Raw genomic sequence first — 17,294 nt, 5'->3', positions numbered from 1 at the left:
ATCTGCAGTTCCCCTCGACAAAGAAGATGGACTTCAAGTATCATGCAGACTTTGGACACATTGAATTCAATAGCAGTGGATATGTATGTGTGACCAACTCCTGGACACGTAGGACAACCAAGTCAATATAACCATAGTAGTAACTACTGACACTGTCAAACATCATAACATCATAGATGACCAAGGAGCTCAAGGCCAGGTTTATAGAATGGTTGTCCAGCTACTTTGACAGCAAGAAGCCAAAGCTACTACTCCTGGACAATCACATATCCAATTATTTCTCCGAGGTGATCGCTGTGGCCGAGAAGAACAACCTACACATCATTCCCATCCAACCTTACTCACATGATCCAGCCCCTTGACTTGGTTATTTTCTCCTCGTTTAGGCAGTGTCTCTCAGATTTGCTACTCAAAGAGATACATGCCAATCCAAAGTTCAAAGTCAAGCCCGAGCACTATCTCTCACTGACCCATTATGCTTGGGACAAGAGTGCCTGTCAATCCAATGTCATGCAAGCATGGGTAAAGTCTGGTCTGATCGAATGGTCCCCTACCCAACCAAGAGACAAGCGATTTGTGCCAAAGAAGCGTAAGAGGTCCTCCAAGGCCCTCGTTGCCCAGCAATCCAAGGACCTGGCCATCATTGATCCAGAGAAATTGACCAAGAAGCAAAGGACAGTAGTGCTGCGCGACAAGAAGTCCACTGGCAACCTGATCACATCCAAGGAAACAAGGTATGTTTACACATTCATTCATTCTTAATTCAAATAACTCTAACATATCGCCAGTGGACTTGTAAATGTGCAATACGATGTAACAATCAAGGCCACAGGCGCTGGTTCACAGCCGGCCATCACAATGATCCAGAACAACCTCCAGGTCAACAACAATACCATGAATATCCAAAACAGCCATGGAACCAACACAATCACTCACACTGAGTCTACAACCCAGTCATCATCAAGCCAAATGGTGACAGATAGACCCAACATCATGCGCAACATCAAGAACTTCTTTGGTTTGTAATAAACAACAACAATTATTACCCGTTTATGTCTATCTATCAGTCATTGTCCTATGAATTTGACCCATAAAGAAATTACCCCCCGAAATTCTTGTTACCTCAGGTGGGTGTAAATAAGACACAGCCAAAATTATGTCAACCATTCAAATTTTAAATACTCTCATATTAGTCATGTCTTTAATCAACCTTGTATCAATTACTACTAGGTATTCAAACAAGTAGAACATATATCAATGAATTACTTATTAATTATTCATGTTGTTGTAGACTTGTTAGGTGTCACGTGATACACATACACATACACATACACACAAATACTCACGATTATATGATCGCACGTCAAATCAGTCTATCATACACTCTCTTTCAAGGAGGTATACTGCGGCCAGCAAGGAGTCATTGCATCTTTCAATGTTGGCACTGGAACTCAATGGTCCAACAGCCAAAGGCTACGACCCTCTGGACTACTTCCATTACCCAATCAACTTGACATCGAACGAGCGCAAGCTCATCCACACCGGTGACAGTCGTCTAGACAACGCACTGGTCACTGCCTACCGCAAGATGGACACATTGGAGCGCTTCAAAGCCCAGCAGCCAGGCTACGGTGGCCATGTCCCCTGGAATGGCGTAAATGACAATGGCCTGGACAACGATACTCAGACCGACACGTCGGTCCCATCACTGGACAATGGTGAGATGGTCTGGGGCATCTACGCTGTGGCCCATGTTTTGAAGCAGAAGTACCCTGATCACGCCCAGCTGGCCACTCGCTATCGCAACTACTTTGACTTGCTCGCCAACAATGCCATCACGGTCTTCTTGAACCGCACCAGCTTCTACTTTGCCATGTCGGCAGTCGTTGGCGCTAACAATGTCAGTGTCGCCAAGAACACCTATCGCTCGGACGGCATATACTCGTCGGCATAGACTACAACGACTTCTACACACCATACGGCGCATTCCCCGTGCTGATGGCCAATCACTCTGTCGGACTGCTGTGGTACAACAACATGCTCAAGGGACCCGCCATGCAGGGCCCCTACGGCTCGACAGAGTCGGGCACCAACGATGGCAAGGCAGTGGCCAACATTATGTCATGGGATACCAAGGGACCTTCGGTGATCGCCATGCTCGGTGGCATTGGAGACATTGTCAAGGAGGGGCTGGTAGGCGATGGCAAGTACCAAATGTTCTTTGATAGGATCAACAGCAGCTACACAGCACAGATGCCCTATATGGTTGGAGATAATGTACCATATGGAATGCCACCACCTCCCGCACCAGATGCCACAGCTCACTACACCTTGTGTGATGACTATGTTGCCCCACCTCCATCATCCGGAATTGTTTTGCGACCATCCATCTATGTATTACTATTATCCGTATTATTATTTATATCAACTTTATAATATATATATATCATTATCAATGAATTACTCATTAATTATTCCTTGGTTGTAGTTTGGATATTTGTGTTGTTGGATGATTTTACCAAGGTCCCTTCCCTCACACACACACACACACACACACATACACAGATACACACAAATACCAGAACAATCATCCATACACACAAGTCAATGAATGAATGAAATAATACACTTAGTGTATGGCAGTGCCAAAGACTATTACCTTTCCGAATTTGTAGATTGAATTGATCAACTCAATTGAGTTGATGGATCTGGTTTATAAACTACATGTTTTGTGGACCATCATTCAATTTCAAATTTAATTATTAATTTTAATTATTATTTAAGTATTATTAATTATTTATTCAAATGTGGAGGAGAACTAATTATATAATAATAATATTTGTTTCCACTTTATTTTTATTATTTGGAACATCATTGGTTGTTTCGGATAATTGGAGTGATAATATCTACCAAGGACCATGTCGTTTCGCCAACTTGTTTACTGATGAACAATTACTCAATGATGCCTCAGCTCGTAAAGATTTCGTCAAACATGTACTACACTATGAGGGAAATGTAAAGTCTCATTCAATCACTCATTTAACCAATCTTTGGATCTATTCCACTCACTCACTCGAGTTAATCAAATAATTCACATAGTTTCATTCTTACAAGATTGGTGTAAATACTAAGTCTGGAATGACACAGCTTGGTCAAGTGCTTGACCCTGTCTCTGGCAATGTTACAAAGCCAAGATCATTCACTGTGGGTAGTAAGGAGGCGTCGCATCTATCTTTGTTGGCATTGGGTCTCAATGGAATAACTGATGAAGGATACGACCCTCTGGACCTCTTCCACTGGCCAGTGCCTTTGACACCAGAAGAGAAAGTCAAGATCAACACAGGAGATCAACGTTTGGACAATGTTTTGGTGATATTATATCGAAAGATGAAGTCTTTGGAGGATTTTAATGCCAAGCAACCTGGATACGGTGGCTTCATTCCATGGATTGGCATCACTGACACTGGTTTGGACAACAAGGATAAGACCAATGCCAAGACCGTCTCATTGGACGATGGTCAAATGGCCTGGGGTATCTACCCTGTTGCCCATGTGTTGCAGAAGCCCCAGTACAAGGATCACCATGAGCTTGGACTGAGGTACAGGAAGTACTTTGACTTGATGGCCGACAATGCCGCAACAGTGTTCTTGAACAAGACTGGCAACTACTTTGCAATGGCATCAATTGTGGGCCAGTCCAACCTCCCAGTCAAGGACAACACATATAAATCGGACGGACCCGATGCCTCGAGGGCACCCCTCGACGGTGAGCCTTTTGCCATCTTTGCATACCTGTTTGCCTAGTTTGACAGCATGGCCCAGCGTGAGAAGGTCTGGGAATTCAAGAATAATCCAAAGGACTGGGCCATCCCTCCAGGAGTGATCACCGTTGAGATGGGCTGGACATATTCAGTTCACGAGCATTGGAAGTACATGATGTTGCCCTACACCGACGTGCCCATCCAACGTCGTCTTTTCTCCAACTGTGAGAAAGCCAGGACATGGTACTCACATCTAAACAACTATCCTGGTCTGTTTGGTGCGGCAGCCAACTCATCCGAGAAGTATGTCACCAGCATTGGTGTGCCTCCACTCGCTCAATCAAAGTTGCAACAATCAGGATTCTACACACCTTATGGAGCATTCCCTGTTATCTTGGCCAATCATTCAGTTGGATTGGTGTGGTACAACAACATGCTCAGGGGCCCGGCCATGCAAGGACCCTACGGATCGAACGAGTCTGGTGATAACGATGGCAAGGCCACTTCAAACAATGTATCATGGGACACCAAACAAACTACAGTCGTGGCGATACTAGGTGGAATTGGAAAGATTGTTAGAGAGGCTTTGAAAGAAGATTGCAAGTATCAAATGTTCTATGATAGGATTGATGCCTCATACTCCAAGCAGTTCCCCAAGTTGCTAGGTGAGGAAATACCATTTGCTTTGCCATCTGTGACTGCTCCACATAATGTTGGACGTGAAGATTTTACCTTGTGTCAGAGCAAATAAACATGGATATTTGGCGCCAAAATATACTATTAATCATTCTTCGTCTGAATGATTATGCTTAATCAACTTCATTTAATCAATCAATCAATCACTCAATCAACTAAAATATATTTATATTTTATATATACTTGAAGAGAAGGGAAGAGATGGACTTTGACCAAGACAATTGGGACCCGAGCCCTCGCGACACAGTGCCCAAGATTGCCAAGGAATATGAGTATGATCAGTTATTTGAATGGGTCAAGAATCCCGAATCACTCAATGGTATGTATTATCAATCAATCAATCAATCAATCAATCAACAATCCAACACCAACCAACTAACCAACCAACATCAACCAACCTAGTAACGGCCATAAAGGAGAACTATGATGACAAGAGAATGGCCAAGATAGGACAGGCACTCAAACATTTCTATATAGAGTCCAATGATGAGTTGTGCTACAAACCCAAAGGCAAGAAGAAGTAAGTGAGTCACCTTGGCCAGTCCAATGAGTGTTTGTGGACCGTACGATCATACATGGTGTGTGTCTAACACCCATGACTCCCAGGATAATTATCCCATCAAAGCAACTACGAGTGACTATCATCAATGAGAACCATGTACATTCAACTGGTGACCACTTGTTAGGTGCCAACTTAATCGACATGATCAAGACTTTTACATATTATCGATGGCCTGGTATGTTCGTTCGCGCACGCACATCTACATCAATCCAGTCTCAAACTAACTGGCGAGGTATCAACAACAAACTACAACAACAGATATGTTGAATAGCATTCAAGATCACATCTACAAGACATGTCCAATTTGCATTAAAATGCGAGGTTTTCAGATGAAGTGCGCCAAAGAATCCGATCATTTGAGCCCTCCTCAATCGATGACGGTCGCTGCGCCAACCACACATTCTCCTCCTCCACCTTCTCCTCCTCAATCATCATGCGACATGGAGCCTCAAGACAATGCTCCAATCACCTGCTCAAACGACTCTCATGATGATCCAATCGAGAAGGTTCGACCTGCCAAGAAGACTAAGGTGTCACATCATGTGGCCATTGAGCCAGTCGATCAACCCACCTCACAGCACGACAAGGTCGATAACGGTGCCGCCACCACCACCACCACCACCACCACCACTGCCAATCACATCCTTCTCGAAGCTGGTACCCAAGTCATGGCCAGGTCAGCAGGTGAGGGCTGTGTATTCAGAAGGGGGACAGTTGTCGAGGACACAGGACATGGAGAGGTCACGGTCGAATTCCAAGGATCAGACAATGAGGAATCTGTTCCTCGAGCATACGTGTTTGGTCACAAACATCCACGTGCAAAGAAGAGCGAAATGATCACAAACAAACAATATCTATGCCTTGGCTTTGACAGCCACTACCGACTTGGCACGCTCATTGGTGTTCGCGGGAAATCCTACGACATTGAGATTCAAGTATCCCAACCATTGATGTTCACTCTGCCGCTTTCAGACATCACTAAGATCAATTATTTAAATTAAATTTAATTCCTCTTTTGTTGTCGTGAAGTCAATGGACATGGATAATAAATTATTAACTTGGATCGATGTAAGAACGTTCTATCTAGTGTGTGATTGATTGATTGATTGGTGGGTGACGGACATACAACACAATTTGAATGAAAGAGTGATGTGATTGTTTATGTATGGTTGTGTGTGTGCGATAGTTAATGAATTGGATAATATCCAATCTCAATGGAAGTATATAAATAATTATTATTATCCAAAAGTAAATTATTGTGTATCGATTATAATAATAATATATACTTAATGAATTATTTATTCCAAAGTTTACATAATAATAATATTATTATTTTATTGTTATTTTTAATATCAATTAATATTTGTTCATCCACATGGCAGGATAATATTTATAAAGGACCTTGTCGTTTCGCTGACAAGTTCACAGATGATCAATTATTAAACGATGAATCAGCAAGAAAAGAATATGTCAAACTAGTACTACAATATGAAGGAAATGTAAGTTGATTGATTGAATGATTGATTGATCAATGGAATTAATTAATTAATATTATTTTAGTATCATTCACATGATGTAGGAATAAATACCAAATGTGGAATGACCCATGATGGTACTGCACTTGATAAAATAACTGGCAATTCAACAAACCCAAGGAGATATACATTTGGTAGTAAGGAAGCATTCCAGTTGGCACTGTTGGCAATAGCATTGAATGGTTCGACACCTCATGGATACGACCCACTGGACTATTTCCATATTCCAATCGAGCTCACCGCTGCGGAGAAGGCCATCATCAACACCGGTGACCCAAGATTGGACACTGTGCTGGTGACACTCTATCGCAAGATGGACACTTTGGAGAAGTTCAACAAAGCGTTGCCAGGCTATGGCGGCTACATTCCATTCCTCGGTGTTAGGGACAATGGACTCGAGACTACGGTCAAGACCGATACCGATGTTGGCTCGCTGGACGACGGTCTGATGGTGTGGGGTGTGTACGCCGTGTCTCATGAGCTTGGCAAGACGAGATACAAGGATCACGTCCAATTGTCGCTGAGGTATCGCAAGTGGTTCGATATGATGGCGGACAATGCTGTTACTATGTTCTGGAACAGGACCGCCCTCCACTTTGCCATGTCCGCTAGAATGAAGCAGAATGATATTCCAGTGGCCAGCAACACGTATTGGTCCAACAGTCCATACGCCTCTCAAGGCCCACTCGATGGTGAGCCCATGGGTATCTTTGGTGACATGTTTGGAACGTTCGAGAGTCAAGAACTGCGAGACAAGACCTGGAACATATTCAAGGTCAACAAAGTCGATTGGACGACTCCCTCGGGTGTGATCACAGTGCAGAAGGGCTGGACGTACTCCCCGCACGAGTCATACAAGTACCTCTTGCTGCCCTACCAGGATGTCGAAATCCAGCGTCGTCTGTTGTCCAATTGTGAGAAGGCCAGGACTTGGTACTCCAACCTCAATGGCTATCCAGGCATGTTTGGCGCGTCCTACAACTCGTCGAGTAAATACTTTGTCGACGTTGGAGTGCCGCCCTTGTCTGCGCATGATAAGCTCAAGACCGACTACTACACGCCATACGGTGCATTCCCAACGATAATGGCCAATCACCCTGTAGGACTGGTGTGGTACAACAACATGTTGAAGGGTCCGGCCATGCAGGGTCCGTACGGTTCTACCGAGTCTGGTATGAATGATGGTACGAGTGTGTCGTCTATAATATCATGGGATACAAAGACATCGATTGTAGCAATACTAGGTGGTATTGGTGATATAGTACGTGATGCTTTAATACTTGATTGTAAGTATCAAACATTCATCGATAGGATTCAGACCACCTACACCAAGGCATTCCCTGTGCTCAAAGGTGAAGACATACCCTATGCAATGCCCAAGGTAACAGCACCAGCCAACGCAGAACGAGCTGACTTTACACTATGCTCTAATTAATTAATAGTAATAATAAATAAGAAGTATTATTATTATCTCTTTTCATGTTGTTGTTGATGTTTGAGAATGAATGAATGAACTTGGAAGGATTCGCGCATTCTTGATGTTTTGGACACGTCTTGAAACTTCATTCGTTCATCTCTTCGTCTTTATACTTTGTAATAATAATAACAATAATCATGTTGTCATTAGTAGGGAGTAAACTGACAAGATGTCAATACCTTATTGATACCAATATCAACAGCAATGGCATTAATAGTATCAAGTCACTGATGTTTAATACCTTCTCAACATACTCCAACAACAACAACTATACATCGAAGCCAAGAGGTGGAGGTGATGGTGAAGTTAGAAGAGGAGGACGAGATGGTGAAGGAAGAAGAGGTGGACGAGATGGACGAGATGGACGAGGAAGAACAGGCTTTGGAGGAACCAGAGATAATAGAGAAGGAAGAAGTGGAGGTGGCGACGGTCGCTTCAAACATTCAGATACATACAGTCTAAGACAAAGAACTCAATCATCATCATCATCAACATCAACGTCATCATATAACAAGCGTGATTCACCAGGGAAATGGAGATCAAACAACTCAGAGACGACAATGAATACCACATCGACACCACAGACATCAACGACATCAACGACATCACCGACACCACAACAACGAGTTGCTATCACATCAAGTACAATATCACCAATCACACCAAGAGATCAATTGACAAAGCCTTTGACGCCGATCAAACCTCTACCATTGAGTCGAAAGAGAAAGGCAGAGGAGTCGTACAAGGAGATGATGGTTGGCGACGAGTCACAGTTCTTTGCCAACAAGGACAATCACATCAAGTATATGAAGTGGCTGGCATCAATGCTCGGTTATCGCTATCAAGAACATTGGTATAAATGTCGTCGCGTGGACTTTGCCTCCAATCATGGCAAACTACTCTTGGCGCAATATGGCGACGACCACATCAAAGCGATCACAACAATCTATGCCGATCAGAAATGGGAGCTGTGGCGCTTCCCAACGATACGCAAGGGTTTCTGGACGCAGGAGATGCAGCGCGAGTACATGGAGTGGCTGGGCAAGCGACTGGACTGGGACAAGGAGCAGTGGCACTTCCTCACCAAGCGCGACTTTGCCCGCAACAGTGGATCTCAGTTGCTTGAGATGCACGACGGCTCAATATCCAATGCACTGACATCAATCTTCCCCGAGTACTCGTGGAAGCCATGGATGTTTGACAAGGTGCCCGAAGACTATTGGATTCACAAGGGTAACGCGCGACTCTATCTCGAGTGGCTGGCCGACCGCCTCAAGCTGGTCTCGGCTCAAGACTGGTACGATCTCACTCAGCGCTCATTCGGCGCCAACTATGGATTCAAGTTGTTGCAAGCCTACAACAAGTCACCCTGGAAGCTCATAACAACAGTGATGCCTGAGCTGCACAGCTGGGAGTCGTGGCGCTTCCGTGTGCTCAAGGGCAAGCGAACAAACATATTAATATTGGAGGAGTTGATCAATAAGTTGAGCGAGCTGCATGGCGGACGCGATCAGCTGGCCAATGTGTCACTCGAAGCGATCGAGGACATTGGTGGCAAGGACATGCTCGACGAGTTTGGCGGATCGATCGCCTCTGCGATGGAGGCTCTGACCAACAAAGACAAGTACCTCAATCCCGAACCAAAGACAAAGAAGTCGTCAGCAGCGGCGTCGTCCAAGAGAGGCGATGATGATGATGACGACCTTGACCTTGACGACATTTCATTTGAGGATTTGAACTCATTCGAATCAGACATGTCTGGAGGCATTCGTTTGTGATACATCGTCCACGCAAAGCAAGACTTAGTCGATCAATAAACAATCGCTCGTTTATTGAGTTGGCTATCCACCTGCAGCAATAACATCCCTATCCTCAAACTTTGATTGATTGATTGATTGAACTTGTGATGATGAAGGGAGTGCCGCTGCTGCCGATGCTGTTCGTACATGTCGAAGATGATGCCTCTGTCGCTGGGCTGCTTCATCCGCAGCACATGTGATTGATGCTTTGTATTTCGAGAGAGTTTAGAATGAGTCCAATCCAAACTTAGAGCTCGTCCAAATTCAGAATAGAATCGATGGTCAGTCCACTGTCCAACATAATCTTCCTCTTTAACAGCTCCTCTTGTTCCTTCCTCTCCTTCTCCACACGTTGTGCCTGTTGTATCTCCTCCCAAGACACCTTTGTCAGTCTCTTTTCTTTAACCTCCTTCTCTGGATCCTTTGATGATGATTGGATATGTCAGTCAGTTGTTGTTATTGTAGCCGTGGCAGTGGCAACATCATAACATACTATTTCACCAAGTATGACTACAGTATCACCTCTAATAAAAAATACACCTAGATTCTTCTCTCCATACTTATCGCCAACATATATCCTCTCAACTGTTTCTTGTAGTACTATGTTTGCTGTTGATGTTCGATGTTGAAGTCGATGTCAATGTCGTTAGTCACTCTCATTCAATCATTCAATCAATCAATCAATCAATGACACTCTGATTGACAACATACCAAACTGATCGAATGTTCTCAGTACACCTATAAACTTCTTTCCATCCCTCAGTACTACTATAAGTTTCTCTACATTCAATCATCAATGTCAGTATCATCAGGTTGAGTGAATGAATGAATGAATGATCAAACTTACTATCAACCTCATCACTTAGACTTGCAAAGCTCATCTTTACTTTATATATTGTTGAATACTACTACTTCCTCTGATGCCTACTTTGCACCTTGTATATATTATGATATGTTATAATTATAACAAGATAAATGTTTGATTGATTGGTTGATTGGTGATCAAGATCTTGAATGGATGAATGAAAGTTTGAAAACAACGAAAAAGTTGAATGTTCATCAAAATGCAGGAAAATGAAGATCTGAAGTGCTTACTCACTAACGACACATAAAGATATAGATAGAGATAGAGATAATGATGTTATCATTTAGACATATAATATCAAGACAGACATTGCCAAGAAGTCTCTCTACATCATCATCATTGTACAGATACTCAACTGCAACAACTAGCACCAGCACACCAAATGATGTTGATCCACATGGTGTAGTGGTCGGTTGCTTCGAAGACGCTCAAGAGTTCTCTGCTTTGGGCAAGGAGATCAATGAACAGACTGATAATCACTTGACAAAGTCACTCAAGTTGGCCAATCAGACTGGAAAGCTGGGAGATAGTCTGGTGCTCTATAACGTCTCGCCAAAGTATCCCCGTGTGGCCATCGTTGGACTTGGAAAGCGTGCACCATCACCACAAGACAGCGCTGCACCAACTTACAACAAGTTTGAGAACTCAAGACGTGCTGCTGGTGCTGGTGTCAAGTCACTCAAAGCTCGTGGCGCCACAAAGATCGCTGTCGACACATCCATTGGCGACATCCGCGCACTGTCCGAGGGTGCCAACCTCAGTGTCTTCAAGTTCAGTCTCAAGACTCAATCAAACAAGTCAAACGGCAATGGCAATGGCAATGGAAATGACAACACACCAGTCGATATCAAACCATACGAGTCAAGCGAGACTCAACCTGAGAAGGCATGGGAGGACGGCAAGGTGCTGGCCGAGGCACAGAACTTTGCCAGGACACTGGCCGACATGCCAAGCAACTTGATGACACCAACTATCTTTGTTGAGACTGTGCGCGAGAAGCTGAAGGACTTGATCGCCGCGGGCAAGGTAGAGATGATTGTTAGAGACCGCCAGTGGGCCGAGGAGCAAAAGATGGGCATGTTCCTCGGTGTGGCCGTCGGAAGCGACCAGCCACCATTGTTCCTCGAGCTCCACTACCGTGGCGCACAGAACAAGGACGCCAAACCATTGGTCTACGTTGGTAAGGGTGTCACATTTGACAGTGGCGGCATCAGTATCAAACCCTCGGCAGGCATGGGCCTGATGCGTGGTGACATGCAGGGCGCGGCCACCGCCGTCGGCGCCATGTATGGCGTTGCCAGTTTGGGTCTGGACGCCAACCTGACCGTGTTGACACCACTCACCGAGAACATGCCCTCGGGCAAGGCCACCAAGCCTGGCGATGTCCTGACCGCCGCCAATGGCAAGACAGTCGAGATCGACAACACCGACGCTGAGGGCCGTCTTATCCTCGGCGATGCGCTCCACTACGCACACAAGTTCAACCCAGCGGCAATCGTCGACATTGCCACACTTACTGGTGCCATCGATGTGGCATTGGGCTTCCATCACACTGGCTGTTTCTCATCCAGCGACGCACTCTGGAACGACATTGATCAGTGCGGCCAGACAGCTGGCGAGCGGATGTGGCGCATGCCCCTGCTGCCCGAGTACCGCAAGCAGCTGGACTCAAAGATCGCAGACATTGTCAACTCGGGCAGTCGCTCGGCAGGCTCCTGCACAGCCGCCATGTTCCTCAAGGAATTCGTTCAAATTGAGAAGTGGGCGCATCTGGACATTGCTGGCGTGATGTACTCCAACGAGGAGGGTCCATACATTGGCAAGGGCATGACAGGCAAGCCCGTCCGCACACTGATCGAGCTGGCCAGGAAACAACATTAAACACGACACGACACGACACGTGACTAGACCAGACAGACCAATCCAATCCATTCATTCATTCATTATTCATACATAATATTAGTTTATTCTTGTTGATATCGGTAGGATGGACGATGTATATCAATCCATGCCATGACTCCATGCCCAGACATTGATTCTCTCGATGTCTGAGGTGCACTGAGTTGTTGTTGTGTTGTGTTATGTCGTACTCCAATGAATGAAGGGACTCCTATAAACTATCATTCGAATCACAAGCCTCCTCCTCTTCATCCTCGTCCGCTTCGCCTTGGACATCGACATCTTCCTCTTCGGCATCATCGTCCTGCTCCTCGACATCGTCCTGCTCCTCGTCCTGCTCCTCCTCGACATCATCGGCAACCTCTTCCTCCTCGTCGCTGGACTCTGCTGCCTGAACCTTTGATGTTGGTTTGGCTTGTTTGGTGACGGTCTTGGGTTTGGTGGGGACTACAGCCTGGTCTTCCTCATCATCATCCTCTTCTTCATCAACTTGGACATCATCCAGCTCCTCCTCTTCTTCGTCTTCATCTTCGGCCTCTTCGGCCTCCTGATCCTCCTCGTCATCCTCGGCCTCGACATCATCTTCGGCCCCCTCTTCCTCCTCCTCCTCCTCCTCCTTCTCCTCCTTCTCCTCCTTCTCCTCCTCACTATCATCAGGATCATCTGGGTTGTATCCTTGTCTTATAAGGCCAACACGCTCAAGCTTGGCCTTGCATTCAGCTGGATTCAATAATCTGGCTTCCCTTACACCTTTCAGGAACAGGACCTGTTCCAGTAAGCAGTGTGTTAGTGATTGATTGATTGATTGATTGATTGAGTGAGTGAGTGAGTGAGTGATTGATGGGGACTTACAAGTGTATCACAGATATCACGACAATAGTCAGTGTCATAACCAAGGAACTCCTGGACGTTTTTGGCTATGAGCTCCATTTGCTCACAGATCAACTCGATGTCGTCTTCATAGCAACCGGCCAACAGTCTGTTCTTGATCATGCCCAATGAGATGGGCGACTCTATCATCTGATAGTAATCCACCATATCCGAGATGCCTTTCGGGAACTGACCGAGCGCTGGTAGATAGAGGAAGGGCATCGTCGTTTTGACCTCAGTGTCGTCCAAAATATAGGTTTGGAGATCCAACTTCTCCATCACACTGATGATCTTGCGCTGGAAGTTGTTGAGTGATGACTTGTCAATCACTGCGGGCAGACGTGCGTCCACGCCCGTGGACAGCTTGGTGACGGCGGCCACCATGGCATTGGTCGATGTCGTTGGCACCTTGACAGGGGCCATCATCGCCTTGATCTGGTTCTTGGTCAAGGACTTGTTGACAGTAGCCACAGCAGTGGCTGGCTTGGTGGTGGTGGTGGTAGTGGCCGGCTTCTTTGACTTGACTGGAGCGGTAACTATGGCAGGCTCGGCTACGGACTTCTTTCTCTTGGTGAATGGCTTGGCGACTGGCGCGGGCTCAGACTTGGTGGCCGCCACTCGGGTTGGAGCTGGCTTGGCTGTCTTGACTGGCTTTGCTGCTGGCGCATTCTTCTTTGGAGTGAGGTTCTGGATGACCTCTTCGAGGAATCTAGGGGCTACCTTGGCGACTCGCTTGGACGATGATGGCATGTTTCTATCCTTCTTTGGTGTGACCTCCATCATTATTGTTTGTGGTTTGACAGCCTTTGATTGTTGCTTGGTGCGAGGTTGGGTCTTGGCCTCAACCTCAACCTCCTCATCCTCATCCTCCTCATCCATCTCCTCATCGTCCTCCTCCACTTCCTCTTGAACCTGTACAGGAGGCTGCTTCTTCTGCTGTTGCTTGGTCGCCTGAGGCTTGGAGGGCAATGCTGTAGTGGCAGCCTTTGGTTGAGCCACTGCTGGGGCAGGTTTCTTGATGGAGGCAGACAGAGATATGTGAGTCCTGGCCTTTGGCTCAAAGTCATCCTCTTCGCTGCTCTCTGATTCGTCGTCGTCATGGTTCTGTGTACTCTTGGGAACCACATGGGACTGCTGTGTCTCGTTCTTCCTGTTTCCACCTTTGGCTCCCACGCCACGCTCGCCAATGATCGAGGATAAGTCCTCGCTACTCAATATAACTCCGGTAACAGGCTTTGGCGCCGGTTTCTTGATAACGATAGCCCGCTTCGTCGTCGTCGCAATGAGAGGGTCTTTGGCTGCAGCAGCCGGTGTCACGGTGGTGGCCGCAGCGGTGCCTGGCATGGCCATCATGTTGTGTGGCATGAAGGACGAGGAGAAGAAGGACTCGGGGATGGGCACACCACCCACATCCCTGTTGAAGGTGATCTTGAATGAGCGGAAACTGATCGTGACAATATCATTGTTGTGTAGGATGATTGGCCTGTAGATGCCCGGCACAAAGTTGACACGAATAGTGTCGCAGCGAGTGATGCTACACATTGGCGTCAGCACAAACTGTCTGATATTAATGTCATACTGGATCATCACATGCAATGGCTCGACGCCAGCTCTGTCCAATGATAAGTTACATGATTTATCACTATATGTTGTATGTTTGGAATGATTCCGGGGGTTGGGGAGTTAGTGATCGATCATGTGATTAAGTGATTGAATGATTGATCATACCTTCCAAAAGTGAGACGAGTGTCCAACATTCTAATTTTGTTCTTGGTGGTGATGGTACCATCCCTGTTGTAGAGTGTGATCAGGGCATAGTAGGCATCTGGATCTATTCCAAAAACATCATTCCTAACCTTCTTCTTTGGTTCAACCTGTTTTTGAGTTGGTTCAACTTGTGTTTGTGTCTTTGATTGTGTTTGTGCTTGTGGCTGTGGCTGTGGCTGTGCTTGTAGCTGTGGCTGTGCTTGTGGCTGTGACTGTGGTTGTGGCTGAGCAGCAGCAGCATGTAGTTGTTCATTGAGTTGTTGCTTCTGTGGCTGTTGTTGATGTTCAATGTGTTGTTTATGATTTAAGATTGGAGAGTGGTTGCCAATCATCATGTCCGTGTCATTCATCATGTGATTCTTCATCCCCGTGACTGATGATTCTTTTGGGACGATTGATTCACTGTCACTCATTATTCAATATCTATATAACCTATAATATATTATATTATGTATATGTGTTGTTAATCAGATGATTGATAGATTGATTGTTTGAATCAAAAAGACCTGATCATTAGCACATCATCAAGGTGCCTCCCTCATCATAACATTGGCGCGAAACCGTTTTCAAACGGTTATTTCAAATTTGAAATCAAAACTTTGAACTTCAAAATGAGTTTTAGGACCCATAAATTTGAAATTGAATGACGTTCAAAGTCAAACAAAGAATGAAGTATTCGATTCATAGTTCTTTAAATACATCGACCTAATATATATATTCAAACATATAAATATACACATACATAGATACATAAAGAATGAGTGACACCAATGAAGTTACAACAGAATCAATGCAGGCATTGTTATTGCAGAAAACTCAGTTAGAGAATGAACTTGAACAGCTGATGGAATACTTGACAAAGGGAGAAGGCAGTCTCTTTGGTCTACGAGGTAGTTTTGTTGATTCAGAAGGCTTCCCTGTATGTACGCACACTACTGTACTACATTCGTAAAGTAGAGACTGACCCTCATTCAAGTCTCCACAACTTGATGTCATTATAGAGGTCAAGAAGTCCAGAGCAAGAGTAGCCTGTATACAGAACGATTACAAAGCACTGATGGCTCGTATTGAGAGCGACTTTTACAAGCTACATGCATCATATAAAGCATCTCCATCTGCATCGACATCAACTCCAACGACAACACCATCTACATCAGCTCCCACAACCAAGGCATCACCGCCATCACAGCCACAGACACAGACGACACAGACACAGACACAGCCACAGTCACCACCAGCCAAGAAGGCTGAGGATGATGTAGTTGGCGTGCCCTTTGTATATATTGATATGGTGTCATCTGGATCACCAGCAGATCGTAGTGGACTACAAAAGAATGATAAGATATATCAATTCGGTTCGATTGGCCCCTTGGCGCAACTAGATCCCTCAGTACAGTATCTACAGACAATGGCAACTATCGTTAGGAACAGTGAGAACTCTCCAATCACACTCAAGTACACAAGAGATGGCGAGAAGAAGACTACCACCCTCACACCAAAGAAATGGACTGGACAAGGATTGATTGGATGTCTCATGAAGCCTATGACATTGCAATGATCATAGCGCTACACTGCCCATCTCCATTATTCGTTGGCCGTTTGACGGGTAGGTTTATCAATGATCAATGATCAATCACATAAGGAGGAAGTTGGAAGATAGTGGAACATAATATGATGACCAGAAAGAGTTGGCGATTCCAACTCTTGTTCAATTCGACATAATACTTGTGCTGGCACATTGGAATGTTTGGTCCAGAGTGTACTGGATTGATTTCTCCATGTGTCCAAGCAACATGTACACTTCCTCGTTGTTAGCAGCGAGAACAGGTTGATGAATGAAAGGCGAATCTGATTGATCAACATCTATTTATACCGACCAGCCCATGTGAGGGATGATACACATCATACCAAAGCCCAATCAACTAACAATCATTGTATCAATGCACCCAATAGGATAATCCTCGACTAATGATTACTGACTGGATTCAATCAATCGATCAATAACAATCAATACACAAGAGTGGGGAGGAATTGACCTGAGGTGTATACCAACCTCTAGTTGT

General features: G+C 45.2%; 13 protein-coding genes across 13 annotated transcripts; 10 read left to right on the top strand and 3 right to left on the bottom strand.

Annotated features, from left to right (window-relative positions):
• Window positions 1-8: 8 nt before the first annotated feature.
• SAMD00019534_085050 (hypothetical protein) lies at window positions 9-362 on the top strand (the record flags this gene model as incomplete). The annotated part of the gene is made up of 2 exons (XM_012896395.1): window positions 9-83; window positions 177-362. Coding segments are annotated over 2 exons (261 nt in total), but the record flags the coding sequence as incomplete, so codon positions are not given.
• A 1,073-nt stretch (window positions 363-1,435) lies between these two features.
• Window positions 1,436-1,954, top strand: SAMD00019534_085030 (hypothetical protein; the record flags this gene model as incomplete). Its single annotated transcript, XM_012896394.1, has 1 exon — window positions 1,436-1,954. One exon carries the CDS (start codon window positions 1,436-1,438, stop codon window positions 1,952-1,954), a length of 519 nt encoding a protein of 172 aa, XP_012751848.1.
• Window positions 1,955-3,138: 1,184 nt separating this feature from the next.
• On the top strand, window positions 3,139-3,804 carry SAMD00019534_085020 (hypothetical protein; the record flags this gene model as incomplete). Its single annotated transcript, XM_012896393.1, has 1 exon — window positions 3,139-3,804. The coding sequence occupies one exon, from the start codon at window positions 3,139-3,141 to the stop codon at window positions 3,802-3,804; it is 666 nt and encodes a 221-aa protein (XP_012751847.1).
• Window positions 3,805-3,936: 132 nt separating this feature from the next.
• SAMD00019534_085010 (hypothetical protein) lies at window positions 3,937-4,512 on the top strand (the record flags this gene model as incomplete). Its single annotated transcript, XM_012896392.1, has 1 exon — window positions 3,937-4,512. The coding sequence occupies one exon, from the start codon at window positions 3,937-3,939 to the stop codon at window positions 4,510-4,512; it is 576 nt and encodes a 191-aa protein (XP_012751846.1).
• Window positions 4,513-4,658: 146 nt separating this feature from the next.
• Window positions 4,659-4,981, top strand: SAMD00019534_085000 (hypothetical protein; the record flags this gene model as incomplete). The annotated part of the gene is made up of 2 exons (XM_012896391.1): window positions 4,659-4,776; window positions 4,860-4,981. 2 exons carry the CDS (start codon window positions 4,659-4,661, stop codon window positions 4,979-4,981), a joined length of 240 nt encoding a protein of 79 aa, XP_012751845.1.
• Window positions 4,982-5,393: 412 nt separating this feature from the next.
• SAMD00019534_084990 (hypothetical protein) lies at window positions 5,394-6,020 on the top strand (the record flags this gene model as incomplete). The annotated part of the gene is made up of 1 exon (XM_012896390.1): window positions 5,394-6,020. One exon carries the CDS (start codon window positions 5,394-5,396, stop codon window positions 6,018-6,020), a length of 627 nt encoding a protein of 208 aa, XP_012751844.1.
• Window positions 6,021-6,579: 559 nt separating this feature from the next.
• SAMD00019534_084980 (hypothetical protein) lies at window positions 6,580-7,983 on the top strand (the record flags this gene model as incomplete). Its single annotated transcript, XM_012896389.1, has 1 exon — window positions 6,580-7,983. A coding segment is annotated over one exon (1,404 nt), but the record flags the coding sequence as incomplete, so codon positions are not given.
• Window positions 7,984-8,276: 293 nt separating this feature from the next.
• Window positions 8,277-8,474, bottom strand: SAMD00019534_084970 (hypothetical protein; the record flags this gene model as incomplete). Its single annotated transcript, XM_012896388.1, has 1 exon — window positions 8,277-8,474. One exon carries the CDS (start codon window positions 8,472-8,474, stop codon window positions 8,277-8,279), a length of 198 nt encoding a protein of 65 aa, XP_012751842.1.
• A 117-nt stretch (window positions 8,475-8,591) lies between these two features.
• SAMD00019534_084960 (hypothetical protein) lies at window positions 8,592-9,809 on the top strand (the record flags this gene model as incomplete). The annotated part of the gene is made up of 1 exon (XM_012896387.1): window positions 8,592-9,809. The coding sequence occupies one exon, from the start codon at window positions 8,592-8,594 to the stop codon at window positions 9,807-9,809; it is 1,218 nt and encodes a 405-aa protein (XP_012751841.1).
• A 268-nt stretch (window positions 9,810-10,077) lies between these two features.
• SAMD00019534_084950 (hypothetical protein) lies at window positions 10,078-10,711 on the bottom strand (the record flags this gene model as incomplete). Its single annotated transcript, XM_012896386.1, has 4 exons — window positions 10,078-10,251; window positions 10,324-10,439; window positions 10,542-10,610; window positions 10,678-10,711. The coding sequence occupies 4 exons, from the start codon at window positions 10,709-10,711 to the stop codon at window positions 10,078-10,080; spliced, it is 393 nt and encodes a 130-aa protein (XP_012751840.1).
• Window positions 10,712-10,968: 257 nt separating this feature from the next.
• SAMD00019534_084940 (hypothetical protein) lies at window positions 10,969-12,576 on the top strand (the record flags this gene model as incomplete). Its single annotated transcript, XM_012896385.1, has 1 exon — window positions 10,969-12,576. The coding sequence occupies one exon, from the start codon at window positions 10,969-10,971 to the stop codon at window positions 12,574-12,576; it is 1,608 nt and encodes a 535-aa protein (XP_012751839.1).
• A 229-nt stretch (window positions 12,577-12,805) lies between these two features.
• SAMD00019534_084930 (hypothetical protein) lies at window positions 12,806-15,581 on the bottom strand (the record flags this gene model as incomplete). Its single annotated transcript, XM_012896384.1, has 3 exons — window positions 12,806-13,360; window positions 13,447-15,106; window positions 15,193-15,581. The coding sequence occupies 3 exons, from the start codon at window positions 15,579-15,581 to the stop codon at window positions 12,806-12,808; spliced, it is 2,604 nt and encodes an 867-aa protein (XP_012751838.1).
• Window positions 15,582-16,021: 440 nt separating this feature from the next.
• Window positions 16,022-16,783, top strand: SAMD00019534_084920 (hypothetical protein; the record flags this gene model as incomplete). The annotated part of the gene is made up of 2 exons (XM_012896383.1): window positions 16,022-16,150; window positions 16,208-16,783. Coding segments are annotated over 2 exons (705 nt in total), but the record flags the coding sequence as incomplete, so codon positions are not given.
• Between the last annotated feature and the right edge of the window lie 511 nt (window positions 16,784-17,294).

This window comes from Acytostelium subglobosum, assembly GCF_000787575.1.
Source record: "Acytostelium subglobosum LB1 DNA, scaffold: scaffold18, whole genome shotgun sequence".
NCBI classification, from domain to species: domain Eukaryota; phylum Evosea; class Eumycetozoa; order Acytosteliales; family Acytosteliaceae; genus Acytostelium; species Acytostelium subglobosum.
This window is presented reverse-complemented; position numbering and strand designations above follow the sequence as displayed.